Source organism: Nelumbo nucifera, chromosome 4 (assembly GCF_055504915.1).
Source record: "Nelumbo nucifera cultivar China Antique chromosome 4, China Antique-T2T, whole genome shotgun sequence".
In the NCBI taxonomy this organism is placed as follows: Eukaryota; Viridiplantae; Streptophyta; class Magnoliopsida; order Proteales; family Nelumbonaceae; genus Nelumbo; species Nelumbo nucifera.
Genome location: NC_142652.1, coordinates 11,638,529 through 11,656,269, shown reverse-complemented (window position 1 = coordinate 11,656,269; position 17,741 = coordinate 11,638,529). Strand labels below are relative to the sequence as shown.

The 17,741-nt window shown below is 36.7% G+C and overlaps 1 protein-coding gene across 5 annotated transcripts in view; it reads right to left on the bottom strand.

The window, feature by feature from the left end:
• Positions 1-6,416, bottom strand: part of LOC104587195 (uncharacterized) — a 54,155-nt gene extending 47,739 nt beyond the window's left edge. For 2 of the 5 annotated variants that reach the window (XM_088903518.1, XM_088903519.1), the window contains exons 1-7: positions 5,719-6,253; positions 1,977-2,039; positions 1,259-1,602; positions 1,031-1,142; positions 866-928; positions 704-763; positions 516-620 (exon numbers count right to left, since the gene is read on the bottom strand). In XM_088903518.1, the coding sequence (XP_088759644.1) occupies positions 516-620; positions 704-763; positions 866-928; positions 1,031-1,142; positions 1,259-1,602; positions 1,977-2,039; positions 5,719-5,919 (948 nt within the window). In that variant the 5' untranslated portion in view covers positions 5,920-6,253. Of the gene's footprint in view, positions 1-515; positions 621-703; positions 764-865; positions 929-1,030; positions 1,143-1,258; positions 1,603-1,976; positions 2,040-5,718 lie in introns of all 5 variants that reach the window. The other 3 variants (XM_010244702.3, XM_010244701.3, XM_088903520.1) reach the window with 3 other exon arrangements.
• Positions 6,417-17,741: the final 11,325 nt, after the last annotated feature.

The window sequence follows — 17,741 nt, the reverse complement described above, 5'->3', positions numbered from 1 at the left end:
TTACATATATATTAACAGATTTAACAATCACAATATATGTTTCCCTGAAAATCCAAGTCCACAGCTTATAGGAAGCACTTCTTTATGACTATTTATTAGTAAGATTCTAAAAGGAAGAAAGTTTAATACTACAAGAGTAAAAATTTTATGGGTTAAAACCGTTAAATACAAAGAACTTTGCAATTAAAGCTGACTTTATTTAACAAAATATCCAGGACTTGAAGAATGAAAAGAAGGTTCAGGTGAGTTTTCCACATCATCAAATAAACATATAATTTGGCTACTAGTACAAAATCAAGATTGGCAAAAATGGAACATCTCAAACAAAGTTTGTAGATTGAGTTTACATTGAGATGTACTGCAAGAGTAACCTTAAATTCCTTCTGTTCTAAATAAAGTTTTTTAATGCTACCAACTAAAAAGAAAAAATAAGTAATACTTGAAAACAATAAGAAACAGTAACATAGATAGGCATTTTAAAGTACAAATATAAAAATATAATTGAAAAATAATACCTGCAGTGCATAAGTAAGACGTATGTTTTCCTCAATTATATCTTGCCTGTAAGAGAGGGCCTTTGATGCAGCATCAACAAGGTCTTGCTGCTGCTGATCAAATGCCTGATCACAATCATTCAGTTCAAAATTTGCAAACATATTAACCCAAAAAAAGCAAAAAAGCAAGCCAAAGAAATTTCACCTACCATACGCATATAAGCGATGCGCTTTTCCAGAACATATTTTTCATTGCAAATTTGCGCTTCCTATCAATGACACATCTCATTGACTTTAATTAATATAAATCCGATCAATTAGCAAGATAAATCCACCTAGCAATACAAGAAAATCAAATATGCCTTCCTCACCTTGATGGAATATTCAGCAAGATGTTTCCTAAGCTGCAAAATCTCTTCTTCATGCTCCCGAACCTTAAAAATGAGATCCTATGTAAACTTAGCATTGGTCTATCAAACATACTACATGAAATCATATAGTTCATTTCATAATTCATACCAATAACTAAATAATACCTGCTTCCAAAGGCTGCTTGAGTTATTTAATTCAGGCATTGGCATCAGCCCTTGTCCAGGTGAGCTATACCTGGGATTATATTCTCCTTCTCTTTGATACCTACCCAACAAACTCAACAAGAGAGTGTAATAAACAAAGTTGCATGAGTTCACATGAGCTAGTTTTCCAATGTACTGTGGGTAATAGATGATACTCAAGTAATTGTTTCCCATATTTGATAAGGATACCTGCTTGGGGAAAAAGATATTGAAGGTGGAGATGCAAATTGGCCAGCATTATCTACAGCTGCCAGCCTGCCAGGAAATACCTTCACATTTCCATTTATCTTGCTGTCCTCAGAATAATGCCGGCTGTCTGCATGATTTTGTGAGGCAGGATCCTCATTTTCTGCCATTATATTTTGATGAAGAACTAGAGTACCCTGTGAGCTGAATGTGGTAGCATTATCCATACACGTATTCCTATCTTCTTGACTCCTTTCATAAATAACTGATTGATGTGCATTGTAAGGTCCATCTATATGCCCTTCCCTCTCAAAATAAGGTCCTGGAATTCTTGAATCACCTGATTTCTAATGAAATGACATTGATAAGATTTAACAAATATGTAACTTCAGGGAAAAGAAAAATCTTGATACAAGATGAAATTCCTCTAATTAATTTACAGGCTTTAGAACTAGTACATGCACAGATGCTTCCACTTCCTCTTGTACAAGTAGGCTTCTACAGATAAAACATCAAATGTGTAGTCCCAATTCATGAGACACATCATGCATTATGGAGAGTTCTCTCTCCAAAGTGCTGCATTGTCATTCTCTACACTTCAATACAAGGTTTATTTTATTTACCATCAAAAAGAGGACTATGTGTTGAACTGCAAAGTCAAATTGCATTCAAAAAGTTCTAGTATTACCAATCAAAATACTAGATAAATAAGAGAACTTACAAATCTTTCAAGTTCCTGATCCTTCTTTTGAAGTTCTGTCCTCAAGCGAGTATTTTCTTCCACCTACAAAACAGTGGTGTAACTTTGATGACAAACCTTAAGGCTTAAGCAACACAAAGATATAGAACTTGCAATTTAAAGGATACACCTCATTTGGATTTTTTTGGATAAATAACATAATAGTATTAAGACCGTGGAAAAACCCAACACTGTCCAGGCTATATAGCAGGGAGAATACAAAAGCAGATGCAAGCTGAGCACTCGAAAGAAAAACCTGAAAGAAGAAAGTACAACTCAGCCCCAGGACCTGGCATTCCCCAAATACACCCTTATCTAGATATGCCAGATCTTGCCAAGCTATCAGCTAGAGAGATAGCTATCTTAGAAATCCAACTGAATAAGCAGTTTCAACTACTTCCCAAGTATCCAACTTTCCTTACCGATGCTCTAAAGCCTCCATGTAGATTCTTCTTCAGAATTTAGCAAAGAAATAACAATTTGGAAATCACTGAATCACCTCCAATGATTACATCATGCCATCTTAGATGCACCAGTAGTTTCAAACCTTGAAACAGTGACATCAACTTCACTCTCAAAGAATTGCCAAAGCCAACAGATCCAGAATAGCTTAACATTATGTTTCCTCCGCCATCACTTACCAGTTACCACCCCAGTCCCCAGCCACTCCAGATTCACCAAGGTTGCCTAAACAGTAAACAACAAACATCAAAATTAAGTTTGAACCTCCCAGACTCAGGGGGATGTCAATTAATCAACCTTGGTGAATTTCCATGAGATTCACTAGCAATGATGTGCCATCCTCTTAGAAGGTCACACACTAGCACCCAATGTGTGCAACACTTGCTTTAATCAGCTCAATTGGATTTTCCACCTCAAGCTCCCTATTCTCAAACACCCTAGCATTTCTTTTCCTCCAAATGCTCCACAAAATTTCTGCTCTAATACTTTGCCATAAAAGCTTCATTCTTTAGGCTTTACCCCAACAAATTTTGTGAAAACAACTCAATAGTATTCTGTGGAGTAGACCAAATTCTATCAAATAACGACAAGAAGTGACTCCATATTTGGCTAGAGTAATGCAGGAAAAATCATTTGCACTTTGAACTTCCCAAAATTGCTAAATTTATTTCTGGCAAAATGAGTCTCCCTTTGAACCAAGTCACTAAAACCTTGGATTGCCAAGTGTAGACTTGTAGTTTTAGTTTCCCACTAGTTAATTAACGAAGCATATCTCTGAGAGTGTCAAACCTTGTCTTCAGGTTTTTCTTATATAATGTACTTCTCAAAATATTTCAAAATGTACCCTAGTGTCTAATTGCGAGTCAAACCCAAAATTTCACCAGCAAGAGCAGAAAACTCCTCACTTTCATTATGCTTCAAAATCCAAAGAAATGTGGTTTTCACTGTCAGCTTTGCTACCAAGAATGATATAAGGCAACCCTCAACGGGCTTAATTACCAGTTGTCGAATTTCAAATTGGCAAAGTAAATAAAATTATAAAAATCAAACATCAAAAAATGATTAAAAGTATCACATGGCTTAACCCATGGATAAATGACAACATCTCTATGAATACATTGATCAAGCCCAAAGTATGGCAATTGGTGAATGAGATGGCTTGAAATAATATAATTACGCTACATTTACCATCTGGATGAAATAAAATGATTGCCAGAAATCTCTCTGCTGTTTACCCTAACAGCAAAAGTTCCCTTTCTAATATTTGCTCATTCTTTGGTGGAAAGAAAGTTATCTACTTTCTCTTCTACCCCTATTTTTTTGTCCTAGATTACCTAAAGTCCTTTCACCCTACAAGCCCAACCACCAGATCTTAAATTAGTAGGACCCCTACCCCATCCTACATCATCATTCCATCACCAGATTATAACGATTTAGACATTTAGCCAAGCTCGTCCTTGCAGCACTGCCACAGGCACCAGTTCAGTCTAGTTGAAACACCTCAGACAATTTGTTCTGAGAAAAGCCCATATGTATCCCCACCATGTTCCCCTTACCCTGAAGAGCCCCAGAACCCCCCCAAATTGCATCCATCAAAGTTTAGTTTGATGAGGCCAAGTCCCAGAGACCAAGAGAAAGGAATCTAGTTTCACTTTATTGAGCTTTTACTATTTCGCTTATTCATTTTTTATCATGTTACTGATCAATTCCAAATGGGAGTTAGGAATCTCCAATACCAGAGATGCCAGTATTACCTAGGCTGCATCCATCGAAATTCCGTTTGATATGGACATGCATAGGTGAGCTCCATAGTCCACACCATACAACAGGGAGGTCTCACTGAAGAAGATTTACCAATTGCTTGCTTATGATTTCTCTGATATTTTGTTTCTCAACTTTTTTTATTACAACTTCTAGAATTTTTCAGTATTTGGATATCAATTTAATCTATAAACTTTTTGCACATGCTATAATTTTTTCAGTCACTAGTAAGCACCATAAACTCATTTTGACCTCCTAATTTTTCAGATTTTCCTGTAGCAGCTCCATCTTACCCCTAAGACCATGTCTGGTCCTATCTCACCAAGAATATACTGTATTGAACACTTGTGTAGCCAGTATAGACCTTCTTTGGAATTGTGGCCAAACTATACCTGACCCCAACAACAACGTTCATATAAAGAAATGCAGATAATACCAGTAGGATGCAATGAAATTTGCAACCCAATTTCTCAGAGCATTTTTAAATGTCAGGCCTTTTCCGTTTATTGGTCGATTCCTGATTAATATGCTAAGCATGTCAAAGTGGACAACCAAAGCATTCAAGCCTGATGACAAATATGAAAGATGAGATGAAACTGAGAGAGAGAGGGGGGGATGAGTACTAAAACAACTGATTGTTTCATGTAGGTGCTCTAAAATGTGTATTGAAGTTTCAATGGCATCACAAAGTGCCATCAAATTTCGATTAGAAGAAGGGGAAGTCCCGACAAAGCCAAACATGAGCCAGAATCAAAATTTAAATATTTGGTGTCCAATCAATTTCTTTGTAAAATGAACAGTAACTCAAAAACATTGCTTTCAATTTGGATAAACAAGGTTAACAATCAAAAAAATTGAAGAACAAGGTTCATGTTAACTTTGTTAAGATGAGAAGTATAGCACACATCTTCCACATAGCATGCACTTGTGTAGTTGAAGGTGATCATTGTTAAACCCAAAAAAAAAAAACGAAGAAGAAGAAGAAGGTTTTGATTGAATCTGGGCAAAAGCACAAATATTAGATTGTGGAGACCATAGCAAGTGGCCGTTCCTTTCTGTTTACCTTTTCTCGCGACATGTTTTGGTCAAAGTGGAAGCTAAGACTAATTTTGTGTGCAGTGCGATTGTTTGGTTAAAAACTACAAATATTTATCCGGAGTTGGTGATTGCATGCAGGTTTTACTGCATAATAAGAACCATTCGTCACTAAATCTACCATAACAAGTATACTAAACTTCGCAGGCTAATATGAAACTTCAAATGCAACCAAAAAACAAGAGCCACGCCTGTTTGCGGATAATTCACGATATCTGCTTGAATGTTAAGCAGAACTGATATTGGCGAAAAGTAAGACAAAGCAAGGGGGATGATTGTAAAGCAACTCGACCTTATTTTCGGAAGAAATGAGATGTAGATTTAATCAAATAAGGCAAAAAATATATATTCAAAAAAATGAAGGTTGAACTAATAGAAATATCATCTCGAGCATCGAAAAGTTAACCTGTTGCTTGATGGTGATCTCAGCGGCTTCAACTGCCTTCATGATCTGAACCAAATGTTCCGTCGAAGAACCGTCGACACCCATTCCCGAGAACTTGCTAACTAAACCCCCTATTTCACTCTCCATCGCAGGGCTACACTGAGATCGAGTTTCTTCGGGGCAAGTTAATTCGCTCTTAGAACTTCCTACGTAATCTCCCATTACTATAAATGAACGAAATCCCTGTCACGAGACCAGCTCCACCGAGTCGAAGCACAGCAAATAATAGCATTGAAGGCGAGATAGACTCCAAGACGAGCTTCATGGAACTTGCAGATCGATATGAACTTCGATGACCAAAACCCTATCAACATTCAACCAAGCAGATGCGAAACGCGAATGTCAGGCCCTCGGTAGTTCCGGTGATGATCTTGATGATGCCCGCGGAAACAAATGAAAATCTATTTTTTCATTTTTTGGGGGGAGTTCAGGAGAGTTCCTCTCTCTCTCTCTCTCTCTCTCTCTTTCCCTCGTTTTCCCTTTTATTTATTTTTCCCCCGGTTCTCCTTTTCGTGAACGGGTGAGGAGGTCCGTCTTAAAGCTCGCAGTAAAATCTTGGGCAGTCAAAAAAAACAAAGAGGGTTGCCTCGTAAGTCGTAATCGGCAATTGGACATTGGCCATTTTGGCTCGTGATTGCTGGGTGTCTTGATCGTGCCAATATAGCTGTAACAATCAAGCTTTTTTCCTTAGGAAACAAAAAACCTTTGTTTTTATACAGCGGGAAATAATAAAGATATACCTGTCGTACCGGCAGGAATGCATTCTTTTTGGCTGTACACTGTCGATGGCTCGTTTAAAAATCTCTGATTCAAAATGTTCCATTCCGACGACTTTACGAGGACGATAACCACGACACTGATACACGGTAATGATGCGGTTTGAAACGTGAAGTATACTTCATCGAGATATGCCACGTGGACAGTACTGTGTTGCCAAGGCATCCGAAAAAAGCTCGTGTGCATGAGCTAAAATATTGCTCTCTCGTTATTGCATCTAATGCCAGAGCCCTTTAAATGATATTCTCGTCGATGCACCACCACCATTGTAGCCAACCAGTCACCATGTGCGCGGTGTTGATTATCCAAACTTGCAAAGTGTTCAGTTGAATGTATGCTGTGATTTAATTATTGGAAGATGATAAATGTTTTCGGCATAAAATACAATTTTAATTATTTATTGATATTTATTATACATAAGTGCTATTGGTGCTATTCGACACTATTAAATGTTATCAGGACAAAATGCTCAAACAACCAGACGGTGCAAAACATTTGTACTTGATCAATTCAGCAAAATAAGAGTTTTATTTGTTAAAGTGAAAGTTGTCTGTAGCGCTCTTTTATATTTTTGCTTCATGCGACTACACAACAGGGGTAGTTCATCCCCTTTCCCTTAACCCCCCAATCCTTGGTGGCAGTGGTATTTGATCTCAGGTCTCTCTACTCGAACGAGCTACCAACTGAACCACCATCAGTTGGCATTGTCTGTAGCGCTCATGTGATGGTGAAAAAGCTCCCCAACACCTGCGCATCTGCACAACATCATGATATCAAGGACCGCCTGGGCAGTGGTGTATGGTTCCGTGAAGACAACGATTAACATTGCATATAGAGGACGGTTGGTTGTGAACTTGTGTAAAAATGTGGTATGGAACTGAATAGGGGTGTTGATGGGTCTGTTGGGTTCGGTTGCAGCCAATCAAACCAACCTGGTCGGATATTAGTCACCCAAAATTGATCAATCATTGGTGAAAATAATTATATTGATTTGAGTAAGTTTATTAGTTTGGTCAAATGTTTCAAAAGATAAGATTAATTTGCTAGGTGACAAAAACCCAAGGCCATTGGGGTTTTTAGAGCTTACGCCAATGTATAGCCCCATGAAGTGGAGACCACAGGAAAATAACAACCACATATTCAATAAATGGGGTTAAGTGCCAAAATCCCATAAATTATTTGGTTAGGTTGTGTTTGGTTTGAAAGAAAAAAAGTAGGGAAAGATAGGAAAACCTTTATAAACCTTGTATAGTTTTCCCTATCATTCCCTTCCTTTCCTTACCCCTTTTCCTTTAAACCAAGCATAGCCTTAATGATTGTAACATGTGGAATAAACCAACTCCGATAAGAGATCGACTTTCGTCAGGCAAACTGGTGCCCACCATTCCAACCACCTTTTGCAACCTTGTATCGGGGAATATCTCCCCATGAAATAAAGCACATAAGTAAATAGATATTCTCAATACAAGGCTATAAAGGCTTTGCCCTTATCGAAATCAAACTCCTCCAATAAACCATTTTTATTATAAGTGGGCTTGACGTACAAGGAACAATTTTTTTTGCCATTTATTATAACTCTATTCATCAATTTGTGAATGCTTGATTGGTGTATATCTAGTTCTACTAGCAAATGTACATTTGCTATGCACATTAGGTTCAATTTGGAAATAGTACAAATACAAATATGTACAGTATAAATACATGCAAAATAATACAAAATAGATGACTTTGCACCCTACGTATTTGTATTTTGCACTCCTTCCAAACTGAACCTTTGGGAAGAGTACAAATATAGGTTTAGCAATACCAATGCAGGGTTTTGCATCATATGTATTTGTTTTTGCACTTCTTTCAAATAGATCCTTGTAATTTTAGATGATAATAGTAATACTGTCTCAATAATTTTTTACAATTTGTTTATATTTCTACATAAAAACCACTCTTATTTATCACACTTTTTTGTTTGATATGGTGTGTATATGTGTTTATGCAATTTCTTGTATTTTTTCATGTTTTATTTTTTTATTTATAATATTTAATTAAGATATAAAAGGGTTGACACATATGATATAAAGGTCGAACCATTGACCCACCACTTAGTGGAAGAATTGTTTCATTTTTTAGCATATTTTTCAAAGCATGGATTTTGTATTGTTAAAAACAATGGATGTGAATCCAATTAGTATAATTTATTTGTGACAAAAAATTAAACATGTGATTAAATGAGAGAGAGTTGTTGGATAGATAGATAAAGGTGGGGGAGAGAGAATAACAAATATGGATTGGTCCAAAGTTGTCATGTGCCTATACTAGTTGAGTTGCATGTAAAGGTGCAATTGAGTAGACTAGCTGAATCGACCCGAACTTTTGTATGTCTTGGCTCGATTCAACTAAATATTCGATGAGCTCGAGTTTGGTTCGAAATGTTGAAAAGGAATATACTTTTATAATATACATTATAATATATGGTATGTTTTTATATTATATACAGGGTATAAAAATATATTTTCATAATCTATATATTATAAAGTATATTTTATATTATATGTATGTATGTATATTTTTATATTATATATGGTATGTTTTTATAGTTTTATAAAGGGTATATATATATGTATATATGTATGTATGTATATGAATACATGCATGCATGTATATAATTTCTCCCTTCTCCGATTAATTCCATTATGTCATCTTAAATTTATTTTGGCACCCTTAATAGAGCAAAGGTGTAAATTAGATAGGTTGGTTGGGTTAAGTCTCAACCCAAGACCAACCATAAACATGGACTCTATCTTAACTCAAACGGATGTCAAAACCCATATTTATCAATCTAGATCTAACCAAATATGCGTGGTTATTTGTTTATAAATAAATAACCCAATTTATGTATCTACTCTCCCATTTATTATTTGTGGTAATTTATTTATAAATTAAACCATTAAAAAAAATATAAGAAGTCATAATGAAACCACTCCTCTCCAATAGTCAATGTTTGTAACATTTCCCTTATTTGCCAATGTGATTTTAGTTCCCATTGACCAAGAATCCCATGTTTTTTTTTTTCAGCTGTATGTGGGGACCAGGGAAAGTTTGTTTTCTTGGGTATCACTTACCCAGAAAAGTGATACCCATCTCCTAGGTGGGTAAATAACTTTCCCACATCAGGGAAAGTTGCCAACACTTGAATGGGACAAAAATGTCCCTTTTAATAATGGATTTATATGGCTAAAATGGTCATTGCCTTGTTTACCTGAGAAATAAAAGAACATGGGTAAATATATCTACCTAGGTAAGTGTTTCCCAAGAAAAACTTACCCAGGTAAATACATTGCCTCATTTTGAATATTGAGTACAAATTAGACGAATTTGATCAAAACAATCTTAAACGTTAACTTGTAACTAGATTGATGTAAAATCCCAAATTTGCCAATCCAAACATAACAAGGTATTTTTTCCATTCAACCCAAGGTTCGAAATATCGATACGGCGTATCGGGTGAATCAATACAACTTTTGATGCCTTTTTTTTCGCAACTAGTTCAAGGGGCCGGCTTAGGGCTCCTTCATCCCTTGAACCGGTCAAACCCCCAATACACCCACTATAGGGGTGTATCAGAGGGGTCCCGGAACGATACGTATCAGCCGATAGTGGCCAATATGTGTCGATACTTTGAACCTTGATTCAACCTAGGGGTGATCATGGGCCGGGCAAACATTACATATCTATTATTTTTATATTAAATGACATAACATGCATATAAACTTATTTTATACATTATATAATATAAAATATTACATATAATATAAATTATATATGTCATGTTATAATATTTATATATAAAATATAATATAATGTAAAATAACTTGTATACATTATACACAAAATGTGTAAGTTTAAATATATGCGGGTTGGGCCTAGGTCGAGCTTGAAGCATTAAACCCAATCCCGGCCCTAAAATTTGCAGGCCTGATGTGGGCTTGGGCTTTGGTCGGGTTTGAACACAAAACCCAGACCCAAGCACGGAATTTCGGGGCCGGGCCGAGCTTACATGATCACCCCTATTCAACCCCATGCAATCCATGAATTAATTGTTATAGTACACCTTAAAATGCAATCACCCGACGTAAAGAAAGTGAGACAGTTTTTATAAAAAAATGCTTGATTAACAAAAGGACAAAGATATATAAGGATGTTGATTGATAATCTCACAATCGATAAGTGGTTGTAGAATTTGCTACCAGCCTACTATCAAACAACATAGGTTTGCATATATAGCTTACAAACCCTATATAACTTGTTAGGCTAAGAATACACAAATAGTGATGTCAGCTTGTGGGTTTAATGTGACTACATGATGATATATAACCTATTTTGACCCAATCCTTTTGGACCATGGGTTCGTCATGTTTGGGGCTTTCCCACACTGAACTCAACCAGTTGACATGGTGACGTTGAAAAAATAGTAATATATCATTCACTAATAACGGTGGTACTGTTCATGTTCATTTTTTTGAGTGCCTTGTGGGTCTGATTCTTCTTGATAAAAAAAATGTGATTAGGGGTGACCACGAGTCGAGCTTTTCATAAGCTACTTGAGCTCGGTTTGGTTCCAATTGAGCTTCGAGCCAACTTCGAATAGTTACATATAATAATAATATATTATTATTATAAAATAAAAATATTATAGATATAATATTTGTATTTTTTATATGTAATAATAACTAATTATTGTAATTCTTAACTTTTTTAAATATTTTATAAAACATTTATCTCAAGTCGAGCTCGAGCTTACAAGCTTTTGACTCGAGCCGAGCTCGAATAGTTGGCTATTTGGCTTGGCTCGGCTCAAATCCACCCATAAAGGTAACCTAGAATTGCGTCAACGATTTAAGGGTGCTCATGAGCCTTTCTTTGGGTTTATAGCTTCTATCTAAAATACAACAAATGTATTATGTTTTATATAGTAGATTGTTGAAATCTCCTAGTTATCGAAATCTCTCACCTAAAGCTTGGTTTACCTATCGTGATATTTTTACAATGTTGCAAGTAGATCCTTTTTGTTGGAATTCTCTAACCAAATATATGAAAATGTCCATGCAGTTGTAATTGAGGTTGATTTCTATGTATAGAAAAGAAACAATACAAACTTTATGAACAATTAATAAAAGAGAGAGAGAGAGAGTTCCTTTGAGTGATTGATATGAAGGGCAATTTTGGAAAATACATTAATTTGGGAAAATATATTTGAAGGGGTTGGGATAAAACTTTATATGATAAAGAATATTTGGAAAAATAAACATCTTGGTCAAAAGTAACTACATGGGTATTTTGGACATTTCCACAACTATTGTTAGAGGATTTTAATAGAGGGGTCTACTTGACATGAAATAGCATATACATATGCATAAATTATATATGCACAATGTATATAAATATATAAGCGTGAGACTCAAGTCAGTCATGAAATATGCTAGCCTAATAGAGGCTAGGGTCTAGGCTTGAACACAATGTAGGCACAAAATTTTTGAGCAAGACCGGGCTGAAATGATCACCCATACTCATTTGTGTTTATTATAGTGATAAATGATAATTGATTTCTACGAATGTTTGTTTTTTATTGAGTAAATTATAGATTAATTATCACCTATTACCCTATGATGGTGATATTTAGACCTTTGAACTTTCATTTACAAATAACCTTCCCTTTTGAACTTTCAAGATTCCTATCAATAAAATGACTACATTTCAAATTGATGAAAATGAGTTGGGCAAAGCACATTATTTTATTTTCATGCAATTTGCATTTAGACACTAACTAAAGGGGAATTTCCATATTGGTAACATGCACTTTGGGTCAAGTGTCACTTTGGTCCCCAAACTTTAAAACGTGTCAATCCGGTGCTCGAACTTACAAGATGTGCCAATCAAGTTGACATTATCATTAGAGGCATCTCTTTCAGTTTCTCCTATCTCCTGCACTAGGTTTCCATTAGAATGCTCTAGACTCATCTCAGTGAAAACTAGTTAGTGTCAAAGGGAGCACCAGGATTCATGCTTCTTGTAGAGAAACTTCAAGTGGGTTTGAACTTTGAATTTTAAGTTGTTTTTTAATTTATTTTTCATTTATAACATATGCGAAGACATTACTACAGGTTGTTAACTTTATATTCTAATTTTTTTTTCTCAAAAGAGAGAGTTAAGTTCAAATAGTTATAATTAGGTCAAACTTAGTTGCCTTTAAAGTACTACATAAATGTGTTGAGTTTTAAGGAGTAGCTTATGGGTTTTAGCCAGGTTTAGACATAGTAAGGGTAAAGTAGATTGTGAGGAGGAGCCATGATGAGAAGTTGTTGCGCTTCTCCCAATCGTGTGCCCTCTTATACCAATGCCTGAAAATATACCCAAGCATCAACATCGCCGTCACCCCCATGACCAGATCAATACCAGCAACAATCTTCACTGAAGTGCTTCATGTATCTAGTTCTAAGTAAGACCCGCCAACACCGAACATACCATCCAAGTTCATGTCGCAGTTGCTCATATTCATCACCTATAAGCCATTGAGAATGACAATCGGCAAACTTGAGCCAATGTTGGTAGTTGTTCCTACCTGCATCTGGATTGTTCCATCGACCACGCGGTCAACGCCTGCATCTATCACATTAAGCACGATATCTTATGGTGGAGAGGTCAAGACATGAGACACCAATCGGCCCATTGATGTAGAATATTCTGTTAACAAAACCGTTCATCATTGTAGAGGTGTGGGAAAACGTTAGGTGCATTTTAGGAGAGTGTGGGGATGGTGGATATGGTTGACAAAGTTAGATTTAGGGAAAATCCCCAATAGGTACCCTTTACTTTAGGTCGAGAACCAATTTAGTACTCGAACTTTAAAATGCGACAATTTAGTACCTGAACTTTCATTTTGTGACAATTTAGTACATGGCGTTAACTCACCATTAAGTGTTATGGGAAAAGACACAAATGCCCCTTAAGTTTCATCTAATTTTGTTACTGTTCACCGCTATTATTCATCATCTCCTTCGTTGAACATTGCCATTGTTCCCCACCACATAAGAGAAAACTAGTGTTCATAGAGTCGTAACTAAACAAAAGTTCACCGCCACTGTTCTAGTCCAAACCATGGTTTCTGCATCATACTATTCATCGCCATTGTTCCCCGCCACAAAAGAGAAAACCAGAGAAAGAAAATTAGTGTTATAGATTCAGAACTAAACAAAAATTCATCGCCATTGTTCTCGCACTGTTCACACCCACTTCTCCAGTTTATGAACACTGTTCACTACCACCATTCCAGTCCGAACCATGGTTTTCGCATCATACTGTTCATCGCCATTGTTCCCCACCACTGTGCATCTACTGCCACCGGATTCGGGGGATGGAATTCTTGCGGTTTTAAATCCAAAATCCGAATCAGCAATGCAACCCAACTACCATCGCTTCATACATTTATGTTGTTAATTTTGCAAGTGTGAAATGGTACCAATCGTGTTCAGTGAAGACCATACATCCTTATCAACCTTAGTTCATTTGGAAATGGCATTAATCATCGCACTCGCGCCCAGTTCCATCCCATGTCCATGTGGGTTTCGCCAAAAGAAAACCACCATCCAAAGTCAATGCAATGCGAATCTCCTTGACCTCCAGTACATGATATTTTATACCTAATCCCAACTTGTTTCATCGGATGACCACATTGGATCATCATCATTTCTCCGGTCTCTCTATAATATGTGATGGTGGCACTTTCTTTCTTCAATTAGTAAACAAGATGAGCAGTGCGGAGGCATCCGTTTTGAGGTGGATTTTTTTTATTTGTTTTTTGTTTAGGGAGGATTCGGATTTAGATATTCGATGAGCGAAGCTGGAGCCATTGTTGCAAGCATTCTTTGGTGTGGCGAAGAACGCTGGTGGTGGATGGAGGCTTCACCTCCATTAAGAGATTTGGGTTCCCGAAACCTGATCTTCATTTTCTTGATAAAGAATATGATGAACAGTATATTTGGGCTCTGTTTCATTTTGTTGAGAAATAAGATGATGAACATTGTCCAAGGGTAAATTTGACATTTCTGAGAGTCTTAAATCGCACATGAGGTCACGTGCTATACATAACTGATGGTCCACTAATGGTAGGTACTAGATTGTCGCGTTTTAAAGTTTGGGTACTGATTTCGCACTCAACCTAAAGTACAGGGTACCTATCAAGATTTTTTCCTTAGATTTATTAGTAGTTGTTGGAGTGGTAACATAAAGGATGAAAACTAGTTCTAATGGCTGATGAAGAAAATTATATGACAATTGAAGGGCATTTGTGTCATTTCATATGCCTCTTAAAGGCGGTTAACAGTTTTGTACTAAATTTACACATTCTAGAAATTCATGTACATAAATAAAATATTTATAAAAAAAAGTGTTAGAGAAAAGGTGGAGTTATCTCATAAATTAAGGAATGGATAATTTAGAGATTTTAAAAGAATTAACAAATACATGATGGTGGCATTGAGAATATTTGTTGAAGTTAAGCATGCCAAAAAAGCAATGGAATCGGAAGTTTCAGAGGGTATTGGTTGTAACTTGTAAATGGAAGTTTGGGTTTGGGAGGCTACTGGTCACGAGAGTTGGGATCACTTGCCAACAAAACCAGTTTTAATACCCCACCAACTTGACACACCTCGCTATAAAACTGGGCACACCATAAAGTGAGACATGTCATGTATGATGTTGTTGGTAGAGTGTGATAACGTATTTTGTTGGTAGGTGATTTGGATTCATAATATGAAATTAGTGATTGTAAAGATTGAATCTACCTTACTCGAGGAATTCAAATATGCTCCTAACAAAGCATTAGGCAGGCTTTGCGAAAAGTACATCTGATCTCTTAACGGAGATGTTCCTAATACGAGGGATGTGGGTTGACTTCCATAGGGGTGAGCAAAAAAAAAAAAAAAAGAAAAAAAGGTTAACCGAACCGGTCGGTTCGGTATTTTTTAAAAACACAAGGCATTGGTTCGATTTTGGTTAACCAATATAGAAAACCGGTGGTTAACCGAACCGACTGATATACATATATTTATATATTATATATTATATTTTCTATATTATAAATTTATAAATATGCATTATATATAAATATATATGCATATTTATAATATATGATATATTATTTAATATTTTAAAGATAATATTATATATATATTTATACTTTTATTATATATCTATATAATATATATTATAAAAAGTAAAAAACTAACAGTTAACCAAATCGGTCAACTGGTTAACCGACTGGCTTCGATTTGGTTCCAATTACCAGTTTTCCAAAATTCGGTAATACCGGTTCGATTCCATAAAAAGCCCCATGGTAACTGAACCGTGAACACCCATAGGCTTCCCCATAGTACACACCATAGGCGAGATGAAATCAGCCCCCCACAAGATTGCCCCCTACAACACCCCACTGCGTGTAGATGTTTCCAATACACGGATGAGATGTGCTGTGGGGGGCTGATTTGAACTCCACCACAGGCGCTCCAACTCACAATTCATGGGGAGATGTAGGGCTGTTCATAAGAAGGCCCAACCCGACCAAACCGACCAACCCGGACCCAATTTGAGTCGGTCGGGTTTTCACCAGTACCGGTCGGTTTCGGGTTGTACAAATTCATAAACTGATGGTTCAGGTCGATTTTGGTTTTCTTGTGTGAAAACTGAAACCGACCCGACTTAATTCCTACTTAACTAAAAACTGAAATATCTGAAAATATATATTCCAATATCTATCTAAAAAATATATATTATGAAATATGTCAGATATATATTTCCATAAAATATATATTCCAATATATTTATATGTATATTTGTGTTTATATATATATTTTCTAAAATACATATTTCAGTTTTAAATATATTTCCAGAAAACTAGGTGGCCATGGGGGGCATGGATGAACTTAGAGTCAAAATCGACCCAGCTTGACTCAAACCGACTAGGTCGGTTTTACTTAACACTGGGTCGGTTTCGGTTTCCATCTCAGATAACCCGACTAGGTCGGGTCGGTTGAAAAAACCTCAGTAAACCGACCCAACCCAACCCAATCCATGAACAACCCTAGGGAGATGTTTCTATTGCACAGTTGGGATTTTAGGTGGGGCGCGTTGTGTGGGGACCAATGTAATTATGACATGAGGTTGTAGTGTTGTTTGTAGGGTCAACACTCTTAATGTGATAATGCCAATAGACATGCTGACACGGCACATGTTCAGATTATATCATTTTTTGAAAATTTGATTTATTCGGTTCAGTTTTTAACCGAACAAATCGAATGCTCACCCCTAACCATTGGTTTTGGCCTGGATGATCCAAATTGAGACCGAATCTACTCACCTCACACCGACCACAGGCACTTACAGGGAGATGTTCTCAATGCACGATGGGAATGTGGAATGTGTCTGTGAGGTGCTCCGCAAGAGGAGCAGATCCCAATTCATTCGGACCATGCCATAAGAACTGGACAGGATCGTTTTGCTGGCATCCACGTAATAACGCGCCTCGAGTATTAATCCCCTGTATCTTCCAGATCAAATCAGCCCCTCCCACAAGATTGCTCCGACAACGTCCCACATACATTATCGCCGTGTATTAGAAATATCTCCCATCATCATTTTTTGTATTATCGTCGGGAAATATTTCTAATACACGGCGGGGATGTGCTGTGAGACGTAGGGCTGATTTGAACTCTGTATCTTCAACTTACTTATCCCTTACCCTGAGGATGATGTCCATTGTAGATCCAGTTCGGTGCACCGGCTCTTCGGTGTAGATACGCAAGTCAAACAGTTAACTATCATGGCTGACTTGCAAGTAACAACCAACGACTACCGAAGAGCAAATATCGAGCTAGAGTTCATACTCCATTCATCAAAACGACTGTTGACACCGAATCATCTCTCTAAAATGCTAGACAAGTTGACGCGTGGTAAGCACAAGTCTTATTCGAGCATCCATTAAAAACTCCCAATCAAGCATCATAAGATCTAACACGTCAGCGCTTAATCTTACGTGGTGTCCACTTGCTGCCGTACGCAAGCCGATAAAGGGAGCTGTAGGCCGTACAGTCAGTAGTATGTCTTAACGTCGTCAAGTAACGGTGAAACGGTCCCTCAGCCCTAAACTTTCGGACACATAT